Source organism: Myotis daubentonii, chromosome 15, assembly GCF_963259705.1.
Source record: "Myotis daubentonii chromosome 15, mMyoDau2.1, whole genome shotgun sequence".
NCBI classification, from domain to species: domain Eukaryota; kingdom Metazoa; phylum Chordata; class Mammalia; order Chiroptera; family Vespertilionidae; genus Myotis; species Myotis daubentonii.
Genome location: NC_081854.1, coordinates 12,723,332 through 12,741,925, shown reverse-complemented (window position 1 = coordinate 12,741,925; position 18,594 = coordinate 12,723,332). Strand labels below are relative to the sequence as shown.

Below are 18,594 nucleotides of genomic sequence, written 5' to 3'. Positions count from 1 at the left end.
AGCCAAAAATTACCCTGAGACTGAGCCCCTCAAGGACAGAGCTTTCTGACTCATGCCTGCAGCCCCACCCGGTCAGGGCCTCCAGGAAGTGCTAGTTCTGTGAGAGGAGGGCAAGATCTGCCAGAAGGGGGGGGGGGGGGGGGGGGCGGGTCAGGACCCGTACCCACAGAGGAGAATGGGAGCAGGTAGGTGGGGGAAGATCCCAGATAATGCAGAACTGGGATCTCTCAACTGTTCTTAAGTTTCTTAGTCATAAAGCCCCTTCTAAACCAGTCCCTCCCTCGCCTCAGTGGAAGCCAACATGTGGTAGAAGGTGAGGGGCTTTGGGCCACATTAGAGATTTACTGTGCATATGAGGCCCTGCACGTGGCCTTGAAGGCACAATAGTGAACAAAAATGGAAACAGGGTGTGTTGGCTAAGCACTGGGGCTCTGGGGCCACGCTGCCTGGGTCAAATCCCAGCTCACCCCCCTCTTTGCTGTGGTTTTGAGCAGGTTCCTTCATCTCCGTTTTCTCATCTTTAAAATGGGACCAGCAGTACCCACTCTGCCTCCTTTTGTAGAGATTTGTAAGATGGGTTATACAAAGGGCTTAACGTGGTGCTTGGTCCAATAAATATTGTGAACAGGTTCAAGAGGGCTTCCTGGAGGCGGGGACATCTAAGCCCAGGCCTAAAGGAGGAGTAGGAAGGAGTCTGCCAGCTGGAGGGGGGCACGGAGGGGGACGAAGAAAGAGTGGCCCCAGACTAATGGGTTTGGCAGGTTACCAGGCGACACGGTAAGTAGGGCTTCCTGAAGGGAGGCTGTTGGAAGTGCCTTCAGAGGTTCCATCTAGTTCCTGTCTCCTTTGCCCCCCAGGCGGGTCGGTGGCGAGGACGGGCAGTCGGGCAGTGGGCGGTGCAGGCCCCAGTTTAGCAGGGCCGAGGGGTGAGGCTGGCTGCGGACTTGGAGGGAAATCCAAAGATAGCTCAGCAGAGGAGGATGACTCGCAGCCCCCGCTTCCCCGCAACGCCAGGGAAGTGAGGATGAATCAGCCTCTCAAAGGGGAATGAAGCCACTGTAGGAAGTGAGACCTGGGTTCGAGGCCCAAGGCCACTCTGCCTCTGACTCATCTCCGCAGGGCACAGAGGGACAGGCTGCGCGTGAATCCACCCTGCAGCCCTGGTCTCAGCTTCAGGACTGGCTCCACTGAAACCTGCTTCTGTGTCTGTACAGTGGGGTGGGGTGGGATGGGGCAGTGGTCTTGGTGATTTATGAAAGGGGAGCACAGAGCTGGGCGTACAGTGGGATCTCCGGCAGTGCCAGCCCCTCCCTTTTCCTGTCTGAGTCCTAGCAGATATGAAATGAGTGTAGGGGGTGGGTCAGGGTTCCTGCTAGTCTCTGATGGGTGAGTTGTCATCTAGGTTCTAGTGAGGGGAAAAGGGCAGAAGGGAGAAAAGGGGCAGCCACGCATGTGTCTGAAAACCAATAGCAATAATAAAAGGATTGAATATCCCCTGTATTTGGTTCTTACGGAATTCCTGGCCCTCTGTGCCATTCTGTTGGAACCACAGCTCCATGGGGGTGGCCCCATTTTACACATGAGGTAAAATGTTCAGAGGGGTGGAACCATTTGCCCCCAGACACACAGCCAGTGGGTGGTGGCGCCAGGATCTGCCTGAATCCAAAGCCCTTGTCCTTAGTCTCTTATCTGGGTGGGGAGGTTGTTGAGGACTCTGCAGCCTACAGACCTGGGAGGGCACCTAGGAAAGGCCTGTTTTATAGATGGGGAAACTGCGGTTCAGACAGGGCAGGGTAAAGGCCTTCCATTGGCTGAGCTGCCTGTGTGAAGTGTGGATATGTTTAGACAGAAACAACAACTTCTGTCTTTGTTTAAAATTTATTACAAAGTATAAGAACAGAGACTGGTGAACCCCTTCACCCCCTCCACCTCCTCTCCCACCATATTCTCTGCAACTCTAGAAAAATAGTGTCCTCCTGCCCTCCCACCAGGGGGCGCCACCTCCCGCCTTGTCCCAGCTTCAGGCCTGGCTCCTTCAGCTCTGCCGACCAGCGGTCACTGAGGCTCCCCAGGATCCTGGACTCTGGGCCGCAGCTGTCTCCGCTCCCAGGCACCTCCACTTCTACAGAAGCTGGGGGTCAGCTGTAGCAGCACAGTGAGGATGTTTTTGTGGAGGGTATGTGGTGTAGTGGTGACCATTTTCCCATCTGGGGCCTCAGGGATGAGCCACGGCCTGCCTCCTACAGCCAGTGTCGCCTCCAGCAGCTTCAGTGAGTCAACCCACCCCAAGGTGGGGCCCGTTGGGTCCTTGCATTTGAGGTGTTTTAGTCATAGGGCTGGGTCAGGAGGGGAAGAGAGCATGTCCTTGACCTCAGTCCTGGGGAAAGTAGCCTGGTTCTTCCTCCATGGGTCCTGGGGAGACAAAGGGAGATGGATGGACAGGCAGACCAGACACCAGAGGGGGAGCAAGAGCGGGGACACGGAAGTGGAGACGGACAGAAACCAGTGGGCAAAGGAGGAAATAAGAGGGTGGGTGTACCCGGCACCACGACATGAGGAGCTGCCGGCATTTGGACAGAGCCCGAGCATGTGCCCAGGGACAGGCACAGAGAGAGACAGACAGATTCCAAGCAATAAAGGGGAGGGTATTGAGGGTCAGCACAGGGGAGAAGAAATGTCTCCTTCCTCCGCTGCCATCCAGTCCCAAACTTGGCGTCCTTTCTTCCCAGCACAGCCAGTGGGAGGGAAAGGATGGCCTTGTCTCAGGCCAGCCCCTGCCCCCTTCACCGTCTGGGGTGCAGACCACAGACACCTTTCCTCCAGAATGCTCTCCTGCCCGCGCCCCGGCCTCCTTACCAGCTATGTGGCCTCCTGGCTGGGTTCCGGGAGCTGCTTCAGGGCAGTGCTAAGCAGCTCCGTCAGCGTGTCCAGCTTCCCTGCCAGGGTGTCAATGCGCTTTTCCAGGGCCTGATGTGAGCTGCTCAGACCCAGCTGCAGGTCACACAGGATCATGTGCATCTGGGCAGAGAGAGGGTCGGCGGTATCAGAGGGCTGAGGTGCAGCCTCCCTGTCCGGTGGGGCAGGCAGTGGAACCAGCATGTGGTTACGGGCCCTCAAGGTTTATCCTCAGTTGTAACAGGTACAAAGTATTGACCTCTACCACACCCCCGCTACTTGGCAAAATCCTACAAGTCACGGGGAGTGAGAATCCTGTTCCATTTTACAGCTGAGGAAGTTCATTGACAGGCCCAAAGCAGCCCCTACAATAGGGCCTAGGATGTCGGAGGTACTCACTAATACTACTTGTGGGACTGATGAACGCCTGTCTTCAAAATCGCCCCTTCCCTGCCTTCTCAAACCAGGATTCACAGCTTCATCCTTGAGGGCATGTGAGCTTTCTATGAGAATTCTTTAACTCTGTGTCTTATGGCTCGATAACCTTAGGAAATTAGCGCCTGTCAGTTCTGGCAGATCTAGGCCACCACCTCCTCCCTGAGCCATGCCGCGTCGAGGCCTGTACCTGTGGCTGTGTTTACCATGGCAGGGGTGCCGAGGACCACTGTTTGAACTGTCACGGACTAATGAGGAAAAGCAAAGGCCACCGGATAAGCAAAGGACGCTGTGAGTCCAGCCAAGGGGTGTGACGTGCCCGCCCCGCGGTGGCGAGCTGAGCGGCTTGGCCAGGCAGGGGAGGCACCCGGGTCCGGGCCCCCTCTTCACAGGAGCAGCAGAGATTGAGTTTCACTGCCACAGTCACCCTTCCCCACGCCCGTGTTGTGCGTTTGCATTTTATTGGTTTTGCCATGTGTGTTTGGGCTTGGTTTGTAAATTTGCTTTGGTTTTATTATTGTGTAAGAGTCAGAATTTGAAGGAATTTTATATCCGTTCACATGTAAGTAAGTTGACAATAAAAATAATTTAAAACCAAACACTGGAGTCCTTTGTGCCATTTTTTTTTTTTTAAGTTTAAAAGGGATCTCTCTGTATAATGCATGACTTTTAGAAACTCGGTGTTACATCATTCATTCATCCAACCACAAACCTTTATTGAGTGCCTGTGGGTGCCAGGCCCTGGCCAGGGTTCCTTCCCTATTCCGGGGCCAGATTTCTCTGCCCGTGGCCCCAGCCTCCCTCTCCGCTCCCACAGGATCCCGGTACCTTGGAGATGTCCACCATGGAGTTCACTTGTTCCCGGAGCTTTCGGTGTTTCAGCCGCACCTGGCGGAACCTGTGGGAAGAAGTAGGGGGTCAGTTTTCCCATCAGCCTGGTCCCCAGATGTGGCCCCAGCGCAGGGGAGGGATGAGGGGAGGAGAGACCCACGCATATACAGTACAAAGAGGAAAAGTTGCTAGAGAGCTGAAGTGGGGGGCTGCACCCATGAGTCCACCTCCCTGGGAGAGACCCAGGTATGCAGACCCACAGACACCCCGAGATATGCAAAATCAGCCACCACAGACTCTCAGAGTCACTATGAGGTCCAGGCTGATATCTGTTCCGTCACACATGGGTGCATGTGGTTGTACATACACACACACATACACATACACACACCAATCCCCTCCCCCCATGTGGGTGCACATGGGTGTGGGCACACACACATACACACACACAGCAGCCCTCACGTGTTGATAGCAGCCAGCAGCTTGCGCTGATGCCTGCGGGCAGCTCCAGAGTCCTTCCTGCGTGTATGTTTGTAGAACATCCAGGCCTCTTGTAGCACTCGGGCAGCTGACTCCTTCATCTGGGGGAGGGTGGCACAGTGTCAGTGCTGACAGACCCCTTGGTTCTGGGAAGGGGGGCTGGGAGCCTGGACTCCTAGGTCTGAGGGAGGAGGGGCTGGGGGCCTGGACTCATGGTTCTGAGGGAGGAGGGGCTGGGGGCCTGGACTCCTGGGTCTGAGGGAGGAGGGGCTGGGGGCCTGGACTCCTGGGTCTGAGGGAGGAGGGGCTGGGGGCCTGGACTCCTGGGTCTGAGGGAGGAGGGAGGTGGGGTTGGGACTCCTGTGTAGCCCGCCCTCACCTCTTTGGCATACTGGATGTCCATCATGAAGTTGTGCACATGCTTCTCTGCTTTATTAAACTCCAGCTTCCGAGCCACCACCGCCACCAGCAGGGCTGTGCAGCAGACCCCCTGTGGGCACAGCAGGCACTGTGACACAGGGCTGTGGGGCTCTGTAGGCCAACCCTGTTCCACCAGCTCTCCTTGCCCCCACCCCCCAACAGCCACAGAAGGCAGGCCCGACCACCCCTAGTTGACAGACAAGCAAACAGCTCCAAGGGGGGAGCGAGGACTGGAAATCACGGGTCTGAGATGAACTCCTGTATGTATTTACACCATCAAAATAGTCTCTTTGGTTAAGGGTATGAATGGAGGAGGAGAGGAGAGCTGGGCAAGGGGCAGACCTCAGGCTCCTTCGGGAACCATTCCTCCCTGCTGCTCACACCCAGTTGGCCATCAGGTCACTGGGGTGTCCCTCACCCTCCTCCCTGGGGATTCAACATGTCCTTCCTGGGACAACATCAGGGCTGGGGACTGGCGGCTTGAGTCCCTGAGGAAAGGGGAGCCTGGTCTCTTGGGGAGGTGAAGGCCAAGGCATTGGGTGCTGGGTCCAGGGCGGTGGGGTGGGGGGATAAGGGTTGCATGGGGGGAACTGGATGCCTGGGTCTGTGAAGGGAAAGGGTAATGTCTGGATTCGGGCGGAGGCTGACTCTGGGAGGAGGCATCATGGGGTGAGAGCCTCTGCCTCATCCTTGAGGGACTGGCGCTGGGGGGGGGGGGGTAGATGCCCGGGGCCATTATAACAGGCCCCCGCCCCCCCTTCCTGAGCATTTCCTATGTGCTGGGCACTGTTTGAGATCCTTTACATGTTTCAATTCATTTACTCTCCTCAGGAACCCGAGGAGTTCATGGTGTAAGTATCCTATTTTATAGATGAGGAAACTGAGGCCTGGGAGGTACTAGCATATGGCTTGCTTCCAGCTAGGAAGTGGCAGGAGCAGGATTTGGCCCCAGGCAGCCTGGCCCCCCAGGCATACTCTTCATGATTAGACTCTGTGGCCTCGATGGAGGCTGGGAGCTTGGATTCCTCTCCCAGAGCTGGGAAACAAACGGGGCCTGAGTCCTAGATGACTAGGGGGTCAGGGGGTGGGGCAGGATGCGGAGCCTTGATGGGGCTCAGGGCTGGATTCCTGGATTCTGGAAGGACATGGGGCTGGGAAGTTAGGGGCCTTGTGTTCCTGAGGAGGATGAGGGCTGGGATCTTAGGTTTCTGAGAGAGCAAGGGTTTGGGGGATGGATTCCTGTGTTTTAAAAGGAAATGGGGCTGGGGGTCTGTGTCCCAGAGAGGGACTGGGGCTGTGGGGGCTCAGACGCCCAGTTTCTTGAGGGTGGCCCTGACTGCCTGCGTTGGCTCCATGGCTTCCTGGAGCCAGGGGATGACCAGTGCGGAATAGGGGAGGGTCCCTGAGGAGCCTGTACTCACCATGACTCCAGTGCAGAGGCAAACAATCTTGCCCCACATGGTGCCGGGCACCACGTCCCCATAGCCGATGGTCAGGAATGTGATGGGGATCAGCCAGAGAGTGTCCGAAAGGTGGCCGGTGGCGTTAACAGCCTGCCTATGGGGAAGGATGGGTTAGTTCTGAAATTGCTCCCATGGTGTTTGACACCCTCCTTCCTAACACATACCCACAGTCCCAAGAAGCACCCAGAAAAAAAAGCCAGTCAGTTCTGGGCTTTGGAGAGCCTGGCCTTCTCGCTGCTGTGTGTGCGCTGGGCTGGATGCTCAACCTCTCTGGTCTGTGGGACTTGAACCTGGGTGCAGCCAATTCCAAAGCCTGCTCGGTGTCAGTGAGGCTACCAGGGCTGCTGCATTCAGAGTGTGTGGTTAAGGGGTTGAGCGGGGGCGGAAACCCAGCCCGAAGTCCACTTGTCAGACCCTGGCAGGGGGCTGCATCCACCCAGAGGAATGGGAGCCTAATTTCTACAGGATGCTGTCTGGCCTGGAGGCAGCCCTTTCGGGACTAAAAAGGTGGGTGGGACTCTACAGAGTCTTGGTGGGACTCTGCATTTTCCCCTCACTTCCTAGAAGGGGGCATTTCTGTCCAGCCGTGGAAGGGATCGAAAATCAGGACTTGGCCAACTCTGGCCCACAGACCCCTCCTGCATCAGGGTCTGTAGGAAACGACATCTCAGACCCAGTGAACTAGTGCAGTCAAGTGCAGTCAAGCTGGAGGACCTCTGCCTTAGGACTTAGAAACGTGACTCCCTCCCCATCGTCCCGTATTTCAGATAAGAAACATGGTGGGAGGACCATTCCTTGACCCTGATCATGACCGATTCCCCAGCTGGGGAAACGGAGGTGAGGTCCTGCAAGGTGACGTTTAAAATTACAAAAGATTAGAATTGCCAGGGAGACCTTAAAGAAGGTGCAATTTGTCAAAGGGACCCATTTTACAGATGAGAAAACAAGCTCGGAAAGGAGAGATCTAAAGCCAGGTCTCCCACTCCCCACCCCCCCCTCAAGAATCCTGTGCCAGGTGGACTTGAAACCAGAGGCTCTCAAACTTGAGCGGGCATCACAATCACTTGTTAAGACAAATTGCTTGGCCCCTCCTGTCAGAGGGTTTTAAATCTGGTTGGTCTGGATGGGGCCTGAGGATCTGGGTTTGCAACAAGTTCCCAGGTGATACTGCTGGCCCTGGAACCACACTTTGAGAACCATGGGCTAAGGTTACCCCCAATGTGTGTGTGTGTGTGTGTGTGTGAGAGAGAGAGAGAGAGAGAGAGAGAGAGAGAGAGAGGGGAGGGGGGAGGGGAGAGAGAGACAGACTGAGGTCCTGAAAGGGCGCACAGGCCCAGCATCGGGCCGCACGCTGTCCAGCAGGCAACCTGGAATTGGGTACCAGTTCCCTCAGGGAATTCTCTTCCAGAGCAGCCCCCAGATAACCCACGTGGGCATCACGGTGGGCACCTACAGTGCATCTGTGCCAGTTGCTCCAAGGCAGACCAAGGCTTGGCCAGGCCCCAGCGCCTGGGCTTTGAGGGAACAGATGCCTGGAACCCGAGGCAGGAGAGGCTGGGAAGCAGGAAGGGAAGGGTTTCCTAGGGTCTGTGTGTGCCCGGGGAGCCCGGAGGCCGCAGGTGGAGGCAGGGCTAGGGCTGGCCTGGACACATGCGGACAATAGCCTTCCGCGCTGCCCGGCCCCGGGGACCCAACCTGCACCAGCGACAGGGCGCCGCTTACAGCAGCAGCGTCTCCAGAGGCTCCTGGCACCGCCCCCTCCCCCACCCCCTCCCCCCACCCCCCAGCCCCCAGCACCCTCACCTCTCGGCCACCGACAGCACCCAGGCGGTGGTGAGCCAGAGGCCAAGCGTGAGGCAGAGCAGCAGGCGGCCGGGGTGCGTGTTCATGTAGAGCTTGGCCACGAACCAGTGGCGGAAGCGGACCTGGTTGAGGGCGCCGATGCTGCGGTAGGACGCGTTGAGCAGGACGCCGCTGCGCAGGAGCACGGCGCGGGGCACCAGGTAGAGGCGCAGCAGCATGGCCAGCGACAGCAGCGCCTCCCCCTGGCTCAGGAAGCCCGGCCAGGGCTGCGTCGCGCTGGGCAGCGGGCACGGCGGGCCCCGCACCGGCGCCGGGTGCAGCCCGCACACCGCCAGCTCCACCAGGATCTGCGCCGCCTGCCGCCCGGTGAGCGCCACGCGCCAGTCCCGGAGGCTGTTGTCCGTCATGAACAGCTGCGGGGAGGGTGCGATCCGGGAAGGAGGGGGGTCACATGAAGGTCAGGCGGCCGGACGCCAGCCTGGGCCTGGAGATAAGGGGGCCACGCCCGCCGGGCCGGGGAACCAGGCAGATAGCGCCGGGGCGTGGGGCTGCGGAGGGTGGGCGCGGAGCAGGGCCGCACTTGAGGAGGACTTGTCTCCCACTTCTCCCCTCTCTCCTAGGTCAGCCCCCTTCCAGAACGTTCGGCCAGGAACACCTAGTGGGGCTCCCAGGTGCCTGAGATTGTTCTGTGTATTGATGGGAACGACAGACAGACACCCTCCGCATCCGTGGAGCCGCCTCCTAGTCCTGTTTCTGGGACATGTGTATGGTGATCGTGGTGGGCATACCGTTAGCCACGACCACAGCTAACACCGAGGGGGCATTTGGACGTGCAGGGCACTGCGTACATGTTGTGACTCAGTGAACGCTCCCAGCACATGGGGTTGGAAGCGTTATTACCCCCATTTTATAGGTGTGGGAGCTGAGCCCTAGGTCCCCCAGGTCGGCAGTGGCACCGCCAGGCTACAAACCCAGGGCACTTCACTGCTCAAATGACTGCTATGAGCGAGAACGTGTACTTTTTACCAAGCACCGCTTACACACCAGCCCTGCGAGGGACATTACCGCACATGGCCAGTAACCCCATTTCACATGGGGGAAGGGAGGAGGGAGGAGGGAACAGGATCTGGGGGCGGGGGTGCATCTGAGGGGGCCAGGGGTGGAGAGACATGACACTGGAGGGAGAGAGGGGTGGGAAGGGCTCCTGAGTCAGGGGGACATTGGCACGGAGGGGAGCTCAGGAGTGGGGAAGGGCCTGTGGGCACACACCCGGGGTCTCGGGTTGCTTGGGATTGGAATAGGTGGGGACTCAGGGATGGAGGACAGTGATCTGAGAGGCTGGGCCTGGAGTGAGGCCGCCTGGGGGCAGAGTGGATAGAGGCCTGGGGGCAGGAGCTCAGCATCCATGAGTGGGGGGGGGGGGGGGGAGACGGGGCTGCAGGTGGAGGAAGGGACGGGGCTGCTCCAGGAGGCCCTGTTGGTCTGTCTACGGTTCATCCCATCCCAGTGGGTGAGGGTGTGGACGCATCTCAGGGCAGAGGAACCTCATTACTCAGCCCAGGAGGAGGAGGAGGAGGATGGAAAGTGTGAGCTGACAGGGCGTGGTGGGGGCTGGCGGCAAAAGGAAGGGGTTGGGGCGGGGCCCACCCTACCTGGACCTCTTTGGCATGGAAGGCCAAGATGAAACAAAGGAGCAAGAAGGTGGAGATGCTGATGGTGCACTTAACCAGGAACAGGTAGAACGCCCACTGTTGGGAGAGAGAGAGAAAGGGGTGAGATCCCAGGTCTCTGCCCATCAGTCTCCTCTACCTTCCTCCCAAACAGCCTTTTCTTCTCAATCCCAATTTCCTAACAGTGGTCGGCAAACTGCGGCTCGCGAGCCACATGCGGCTCTTTGGCCCCTTGAGTGTGGCTCTTCCACAAAATACCGACTTCTGCGCATGGGCCACGAAGTTTCAATCGCACTGTACGTGCGCGCCCGCATGTGGTATTTTGTGGAAGAGCCACACTCAAGGGGCCAAAGAGCCGCATGTGGCTCGAGAGCCGCAGTTTGCCGACCACTGAATAGACAAAACAAGCACAGTGGGGCCTTCACTTACGAGTTTTTTGAGATACCAGCTGTCTCTCAGCCGATTTTTTGCATTGAGTTGATAGAGTAATTTGAGTTAAGGAGCTCTTTAACGAGCTCGGTCTCCCAACGAATTAAACTCGTAAGTCAAGGCCCCGCTGTATACAAGACAAGTGTGGATGGGAGAGTTGGAAGGGGTCGACCTCAGCGAACGTACCTCAATCAGATTGAGGACGTTTTTAGCAAAGGCCAGCTTAGGAGTACTCTAATGAAGTTAATAACAATGTACCTACCTTTATACTTTAAGTTTAAAAAATTTGGCTCTCAAAAGAAATTTCAATCGTTGTACTGGTGATATTTGGCCCTGTTGACTGATGAGTTTGCCGACCACTGTCCTAGACTCCTTTCCCCACAAGCCACAACCCAGTGCCTCCCGAAATCTCAGTTCTGGGAAGTCTCAGAACCATCACCTGGTCCCCGTCCTTTCCAATTGGACAGCCCTGGCCGGTGCCTCCTCCTCGGCTCTTCTCCGAGGGCCCGCATCCCTTAGTGGAGAACTTGAAATTCACATTCCTTCTTCATTCCCGTCCACTTCCCCATCAAAAATAGTTCCTCAGCCTGGCCATGGTAACTCAGTGCCTGAGCATCCACCTATGATCCAGGAAGTCATGGTTCAATGCCTGGTCAGGGCACATGCCCAGGTTGTGGGCTTGATCCCCCAGTAGGGGGTGTGCAGGAGGCAGCCAGTCAATGATTCTCATTGATGTTTCTCTCTCTCCCTCTCCCTTCCTCTCCGGAAGGTGCAGAGTGGACAGAGGCGTGGGGGCAGGAACCCAGCATCCATGCGTGTGCAGGGGAGATGGGGCTGCAGGTGGAGGAAGGGATGGGGCTGCTCCAGGAGGCTCTGTTTGTTGGTCTGTGCTCCTCAGTGTTTGTGTGTATGTGGGGTGTGTGCCTGCACAGCCCCAAATCACTAGAGAGCTGCTTGCCTCCCTCACCCCCAAAACCCAGAAGCAGACATTTGGCCTCTAAAGAATGCCCCCTCCCCTCCCCTCCCCTCCCTTTCCCTTCCCTTCCCACCCAGCTGGTCTTGCCCTAGAAAGCCACTTCAAGTCCCACCCCCAGACCCCATTCTCAAGGAGCCTAGACACTATCACTCAATCCCCAAGGAATGAAGGACACCCTCCCCTGCTTCACACGGGGGGCTGAGTCCCCGAGAGACTCGGAGAAAGACCCCCCCCCCCCCCCCGTGCCCTGTGTCCTGCATCTCCTCTCCCTGACCTAACGCCCTCTCTCCTGGCTCTACGCCCAGGGCAGATCTGGCCGGAAGCACGTGGCCCCCAGAAACCACGGGGAAGGCTTTTCCCTCTTTGTGTGGCAATACCTTGGAGGAATCTAGAATTTCTGAGGGAAGGATTGAGAGGGGACTGGGACTGCTAGATTCCCTAGGAGGGGCTGGGGGGGGTGACTTGTTTGGGGGGTGTTGTCAGGGGAATGAGACCACCTGGGCTCCCCCTGTTTCTCCTAAGACACCTGTTTCTCCTAAGACACCTGTTTCTCCTAAGATGCTGCCAGCTCCCCTGGAGGGGGCAGGGCCCCCCCCTCTGTGCAGGGGAAGAGAGCCAGTTTCCTGCTCCTGGGGGCCTGCCCTCCCCCCCTCCCCCCAGCCTGAACAATGGTGCTGTTGTCTACAGCCCTCCCCCACCCCTTCATCCTTCTCTGGAACCTCATTCCCTGTCTCTTTCCTTAGTTTGTCCCAAACGCTGCCCAACTAGACGCAACCCCCCTCCCCACACGGCAGTTGCACTTCCCCGAGGTCATGTCTACTCTTCCAATTCCCGGACACTCCCCCGCCCGCTCTGGGATCTCTGTCTTGCTCGCCTTCATTCTGGACCTGGGCCCCTGCCTCTCCTCCAGCCCCGCGCCCCTGGGGAGCAGGTGTCTGGGTCCCTGTGCAATAGGGATTGAGCTGGAGGTGGGGAGGGGACACGGCCGCTCTGAAGGCAATGGGAGAAACGGGGCTGCGGACCCCGAGGGTCACGGAGGACCCTCACCCCGTGACAGATGGGAAAGAGGCTGAGGGAGCCTCACTGCTGGAGGCAGAAGCCTGGCAGGTGGAAAAGGAAAGGAAGACATGAAAGAGAGGAGGTGGATGGAGCGGGTAGAAGTGACCCCCTTGTCCCTTCATATCTGCCAGGGTTCCCATGCCCTCACATCCCCTGCTGGGCGGGGTGCTGGAGCGGGAGCGGTGGGCCGGCTCGGCCATGCTTCCTGTTGGCATGGGCTTCAGCGGCCCCACCCCCTCTCTTCTTGGCCTCCTGGCCGGAGGAAACCAGTCTGCCCCAACCTTCCATGGGGCTCCTGGTCACTGCCTGCCTCCCTCACCCCCAAATCCCAAGCTTGAGCCTCCATCCCCCAAGATTCCTCCTCAAATCAGGGCCCCCCCGGACCAGCCCGATTCCACATCCCTTCAGCCAGACTGGTCTCCAACCCCTCCTTTCCTGTTGGGCAATTCTGTTCTGTCCTCAAGCCACTCATTCCGACCCGTGTCCTCCCTGTGCCCCTTCGCTGCCCCGCTGGCCACGGCTGGAATGTGCCGGGAGCCTGCTCAGACTTGTCGGGGCCTCACCTGTCCTTTCCCTTTCCATTCACTATCCTCAGTCAGGTCCTTCCCCAAAAGATGCTCTCGGCCTCCTCCGGCCTCCTCCTTCAGACCGGGAGGCCAGGCCCTCCTCCCGTCCTCCCCTGGGACCCAGGAGGCCAGGCTCCTGTACACCTACTTCTCCATTAGTTTCCAGATTAAACAGCATATAGATTCTGAGGAAGTTGGGCTTCTTAATGATAGAGAAGGGTCAGGGTGTGTGTGTGTGTGTGTGTGTGTGTGTGTGTGTGTGTGTGTGTGTGTGACCATTTCCCGCCCCCACCCCGCCAGTTTCTTCTGGCTTCTACCCTGAGTGCTGAGGTTCTGGGTAAACGTTCAGGTTTAGATAAGGACCAAGGAGCCACCCGCCTATTGGGAGAAGCTAGTTTCTCTCCTCACCCTCCCTTCACCAAACCAAGGGTTACCGCTCCCCTAATCTGCTCGTGGGGGACTTGAGTATCTGATCAGCCCCTTCCTCCTGACTCCAGGGGTCCTGGACCTCCAACTGTCTAATGGCAAAACCTTCAAAGACCGAGACACTGAGACCCCTTGTCCCTTCATTATGCAGAGAGGACCCCCAGTTGTTGCCTCCCTGGATCCCAAACTCCAGCCCCCAGTCCCCTCTGCCCTCAGACCAGGAGTCTCAGCCCCCAGCCCCTCCTCCCTCAGACCCAGCAGTCCAGGCCCCCAGCCCCTCCTCCCTCACACCCAGGGGTCCAGGCCCCCAGCCCCTCCTCCCTCACACCCAGCAGTCCAAGCCCCCAGCCCCTCCTCCCTCACACCCAGGAGTCCAGGCCCCCAGCCCCTCCTCCCTCACACCCAGGAGTCCAGGCCCCCAGCCCCTCCTTTCTCAGACCCAGAGTTCAGGCTCCAGCCCCTCCTCCCTCTGACTCAGAGTCCAGGCCCCCCAACCCCTCCTCCCTCAGACCAAAGTCCAGGCCCCCAGCCCCTCCTCCCTCTGACCCCTCTGACCCAGGAGTTCCAGCCCCCAGGCCCCTCCTCCCTCTGACCAGGGAGTCTCGGCCCCCAGCCTCCGGTGGCCCAGAATGAGTTTCACTCACCGTGCACCCTCCGAACCACAGCATCTCCGCGTGTAGCACCATGAGCCCGATGCCAATTCCCGCCAGTGTCAGTGCCCAGCAGGCCAGCCACTTCTCCTGCTCCAGCAGGCGCTTTCTTCGCCGAAGGGCTCCCAGGCCAGGCACCAGCTCCCCGCCCATGGCCCCCTGGGTCTTGGGACTCAGCCAGCTTCCTGCCCAGGGTCCCCCACCTCGCAGCACACAAAGGGCAGCCACTGTGGCTTGCAGGTCCTCAGCCTGCTCCGCTCAGTTGCTCTGGGGCTCTCGCTTTGAGGCACAGGGAGCCGGTGCCCTCTGGGGGTGGTGTCTGCTGGGCAGGGCAGGGAGGGGCCGGGAGGCCCTTGGGCAGAGGGGAGGCTCCCCAACCCCGCTTCTCAGACTAAGGAGGGGCTGGAGTGTGTCTTGGGGCAGAGCAAGGAAGAATCGTGCATCCTCGTGGATGAAGGCACACTGACCCAATGGTCACAACGGCCTGCACTGTGTAACACACACCTACATCTAGCCACGCCCAGGCACCATGTGACACCAGCACACCCAGCGTGGTCAGAGACAGAACCGAACACACATGGCCACACAACACAACCTACACCAAGTGACTCACAACTCCCAACAAGTTCTGAAACCCACAGCCACACCCAGACACCACATACATGGTGTGACACACTCCGGCACTCAGCGAGGAGGCAGACAGCGCCCCATGGCACACACAGCCACCCAAATATTGTCTACACACCGGCACAGACATTGAGATCAAAATGGGCACGACATTGCCTGACACTCCCAGCCACACCCAGACACCGCATACTGGATGCACACACATAAGCTACACAAGCACAACATATAGCAAGTGTTCCGCAAACACACAGATTGTGTTGACATAGCGGTGCCCAAACGCCACACACACATATCGGTGTTAACAGTGCACTCTCAGAGTCCCACGCGTGACATACCTGGGGAATGATATCCAACACGTGCAGACACACAGCACTTAGGGACACCCCATGGCAGTCCCCATCACCCAGCACATGGAAAACTGCACACGGACACACGTCCTGCACATGGCGACTCACACGGATGTTCACAGCGCACACAGTGTGCCCCCGTACATGTGCCATTCTAGTGTGTAATCGGAGAGCAGTGTGAATGGACGCAGGCAGAGACCTACACTGTACAGCGACACACAGAATCCCTAACAGCACGGGCCCAAAGGAAGACATCACAGAGGACACAGCCCAGAATCGTGCCCCTGGGAAGGGGGCACAGGCTCCACGCACCCCAGGGCCCAAATGCAATGTGTACAGAGGAACACATGCACCACCGCCTCTGACGGACAGGCCACATCCAGGCACCGTGTACGGCAGCCACACATGGCCCTGCCCTCCATATACTGCACCACGCACGACCACACAAATGCAGCACACACAGGGAAATGCGCAAAGACACAGCGACACTAAACACCTCCACACCACACTGCCCCACACCACCTTTGACAAACACCACGTGTCCCATGACTCAGCAGATGGGACCCACGGACACAGCTGATAGGCCTGCAACAACCCCGCACAGAACACCAGAGGATGCCCTGCGGCACAATGCAATACACAGCCTCACAAACACAACACACTCTGAGTGTGGGCACCCAGGCCGATACTGGCAGGGAAAGGAGAGGCCCTCAACAAGGACAGGCACCTCCACATAATACAAACGGTCACCTCACTGAATGACCCCCAGCTTTACACATACAGCACCCAGAGAGACACACACCACACACTGACACACAGAATAATAGCACACACAGTGCAGGGTCTGACCACATCTGGGAGGCACAAATCAAAAGCCTCCTACACCGACACACGGGGACACCCTGGCACGGTGACACACTCACCTCGCACAGCGTCACACACTGATCTCCCGACACACCGGTGGCCCCAGGGACACCACACTTGGGGGAACACAGAGCCATAACCCCTCTCCTCTTTCGTGTCCTATGTCATGCGGAAACCTGGGCCCGCCAGCCACAGGGAAATGAGACATGCACAGACGTGCCTGGCAACACACTAACACAACCCACACAGACACACCCAGAGACACCAAACCACACACACAGACCCTCCCAGTGACAAAAACACAACCCGTGCCGGGGCCCTGCCCCGTGGCACACATGGCTTTCACTGGGTGAGACACACCCGGGCACACTCAGACGCCACACACACGTCTGCTCGGAGAAACCGCTGCCGCTGGGCACTCTTAGGGCTGAGCCTAAGTGCCCTGGCACCTGCCGCCCTTGGGCCTGGCACGGATCCCCGTGTGCCTCTCCCCTCCTGGTTCTCAGGGCCTCCCCTCCGACTCCTCTCTTAGTCTCTCTGGCTCTAGAAACCTCTGGGTTCATTTATTTCTGCCTCCTGTCTTTCTCTGTCTCTGTTTTTCTCTCCTTTTATGCCTTTGTCTCTTTCTACTGCTCTGTCCCTGCCTCCCTCAGCTCTGTGTCTCTGTGTGTCTCTTAGCATCTCTGTCACTGTCTTCATTTTCGTGTCCCTCTGTTTTCCTTTATTCTTGCTCCCTGTCACTGTCTCTCTGCCTCCACGTCCCTCTCTGTGTTTATCGATGTCTGTGTCTGTGTTTGTCTGTTTCCATCTCTGTCTCCGCTCTTTTCTATCTCATTTTCTCTGTCTCTATCTCTTGCTGACTCTGGTCTCTCTGTCCATGTCCGTATCTCTGTTTCTCTCCCGGCCTTTTCCAGTTCCACCCCACCCCACTCAGGGGCCAAGGGCCAGAGACACAGAGACTGCCTGAGAGAGTCAGAGCCACGGACAGAGACCTCCGGCACCAGCCCCTCCACAGCTGTGCCTCAGGGCAGGCACCGGGGAAACTGACACAGAGGGAGAGACACCCAGAGTCCTTAGTGGTGCAGCCAGGTGTGTGTGTGTGTGTGTGTGTGTGTGTGTGAGAGAGAGAGAGAGAGAGAGAGAGAGAGAGAGAGAGAGAGAGAGAGAGAGATTGAGAAGGAGGAGGGGAGGAGAAGAGGGAGAGAGAATGAATTAAAAGCAAAGCAGAGATGGAGAGAGAAGAGACCCAGAGGTAAAGAGAAAGCAGAAACCAGAATCAAGACAGGAAGTTACTGCAGAGAGATTTTGTCTTCAAAGAGAACACGACTGAGACAAAAGAAGCAAAGGCCTGACGTGCCGGTGGGCAGCAATGGGCACACAGGGGGAAGGGCACCTGTCTCCAAATTGAAGTTCCAGGCTGTGGGGGTCAGTGCGTAGGAAATGTGGCTTGAGCCGGCTCCCTCCAGTCCAGGGAGGGGCTGAGCTGGGCGGTGGGGGTGACTCAGGGCCCCAGAGCTTCCTGTGACTCAGCTTTGGTCTCAATCTGGAGGGGGTTGGAGGGGAGGAGGGGTCTCTGTAAAAGGGAGGATGTAAGGAGCACCAGAGGGCCTCTGTACCTAGGCTGGCCCCTAGGAGGGGACTGCGAGCTACTGCAGGGACTGAGGGGAGGAGCAGACTGGGGGTGTGGACTCGGGGGCCCAGACTCCTGAGCCTGAGAAAGGAGGGGGCTGGGGGCCCAGACTCCTGGTTCAGAGAAACCAGAATAACTGATTCCAAAGTCCCTGGGACTTTTTGCTGGCCTCCTCCCAGCAGCCCCACCTTCCTCCCAGCCCCATCTCCGGGTCTGGAACAGACCCAGTGCCTTGGGGCCCAGCCGGAAGGGGCTAAGGACAAAGGGTTGTTTAACTGCTCAGGGAGTGAAGGAGAGGGTGTCTCAGGCGGAAAGGTCACTCGTCGCCCAGGGCTGGTGCAGGGAAAGGCGGGGCTGAGCCGGGGGTAAGACATCCCGAAAGTCAGGCCTGTGGCTGCAAATCCTCCAGGGCAGGCAGTCTTTTGGATTAAGGCAGTGGGTGGCTTCAGGGCATCGAGCTGCTGCCACCTAGTGGTGGACTTGGGAACTGCAGGAACTCTGCTTGTCTAGCCTAGTTTCCTGCCAACATACATTGAGCACCTACTGAGGCAGGTACTGCTCTAAGCATTGCGGGTATAGTAATAATAAAACAGACAAAATCCCTGCCCTCTCGGAGCTCCCGAGCTAAGGAAGCCTGGTGGTTTTGTCAATCTCGCTCTCTTGCTCTGGCTTTCACTCTGGTTCTGTATTTGCTTCTTTTTCTCTGCGTATCTCCCTGGCCTTGCTTCTCAGTTTCTGTCTCTTGGCCTCTGTCTGCAATGGCTTGTCTTTTTCCTTCCTCCTTTTTTTTCTTTCCCTCTGTTTTTGTTTGTTTTCTTCTTTGTATCTTTTTTTTTGGTTAAATATATTTTATTGATTTTTTACAGAGAGGAAGGGAGAGGGATAGAGAGTTAGAAACATCGATCAGCTGCCTCCTGCACACCTCCTACTGGGGATGTGCCTGCAACCAAGGTACATACCCTTGACTGGAATTGAACCTGAGACCTTTCAGTCCGCAGGCCTATGCTGAACAAAACCGGTTAG

At 57.8% G+C, this 18,594-nt stretch overlaps 1 protein-coding gene across 2 annotated transcripts; it reads right to left on the bottom strand.

Annotated features, from left to right (window-relative positions):
- Positions 1 to 1,859: 1,859 nt before the first annotated feature.
- Positions 1,860 to 16,226, bottom strand: KCNN4 (potassium calcium-activated channel subfamily N member 4). 2 transcript variants are annotated; one of them, XM_059666284.1, is made up of 9 exons: positions 16,001 to 16,226; positions 9,980 to 10,075; positions 8,328 to 8,740; positions 6,483 to 6,618; positions 5,021 to 5,131; positions 4,624 to 4,742; positions 4,159 to 4,228; positions 2,857 to 3,018; positions 1,860 to 2,412 (listed from the first exon to the last, which is right to left on the bottom strand). In XM_059666284.1, exons 1-8 carry the CDS (start codon positions 16,076 to 16,078, stop codon positions 2,860 to 2,862), a joined length of 1,182 nt encoding a protein of 393 aa, XP_059522267.1. In that variant the 5' UTR covers positions 16,079 to 16,226; the 3' UTR covers positions 1,860 to 2,412; positions 2,857 to 2,859. The 2 variants fall into 2 exon arrangements, with proteins under 2 accessions (XP_059522267.1, XP_059522266.1); XM_059666283.1 differs by lacking the exon at positions 16,001 to 16,226 and adding an exon at positions 14,098 to 15,981.
- Positions 16,227 to 18,594: the final 2,368 nt, after the last annotated feature.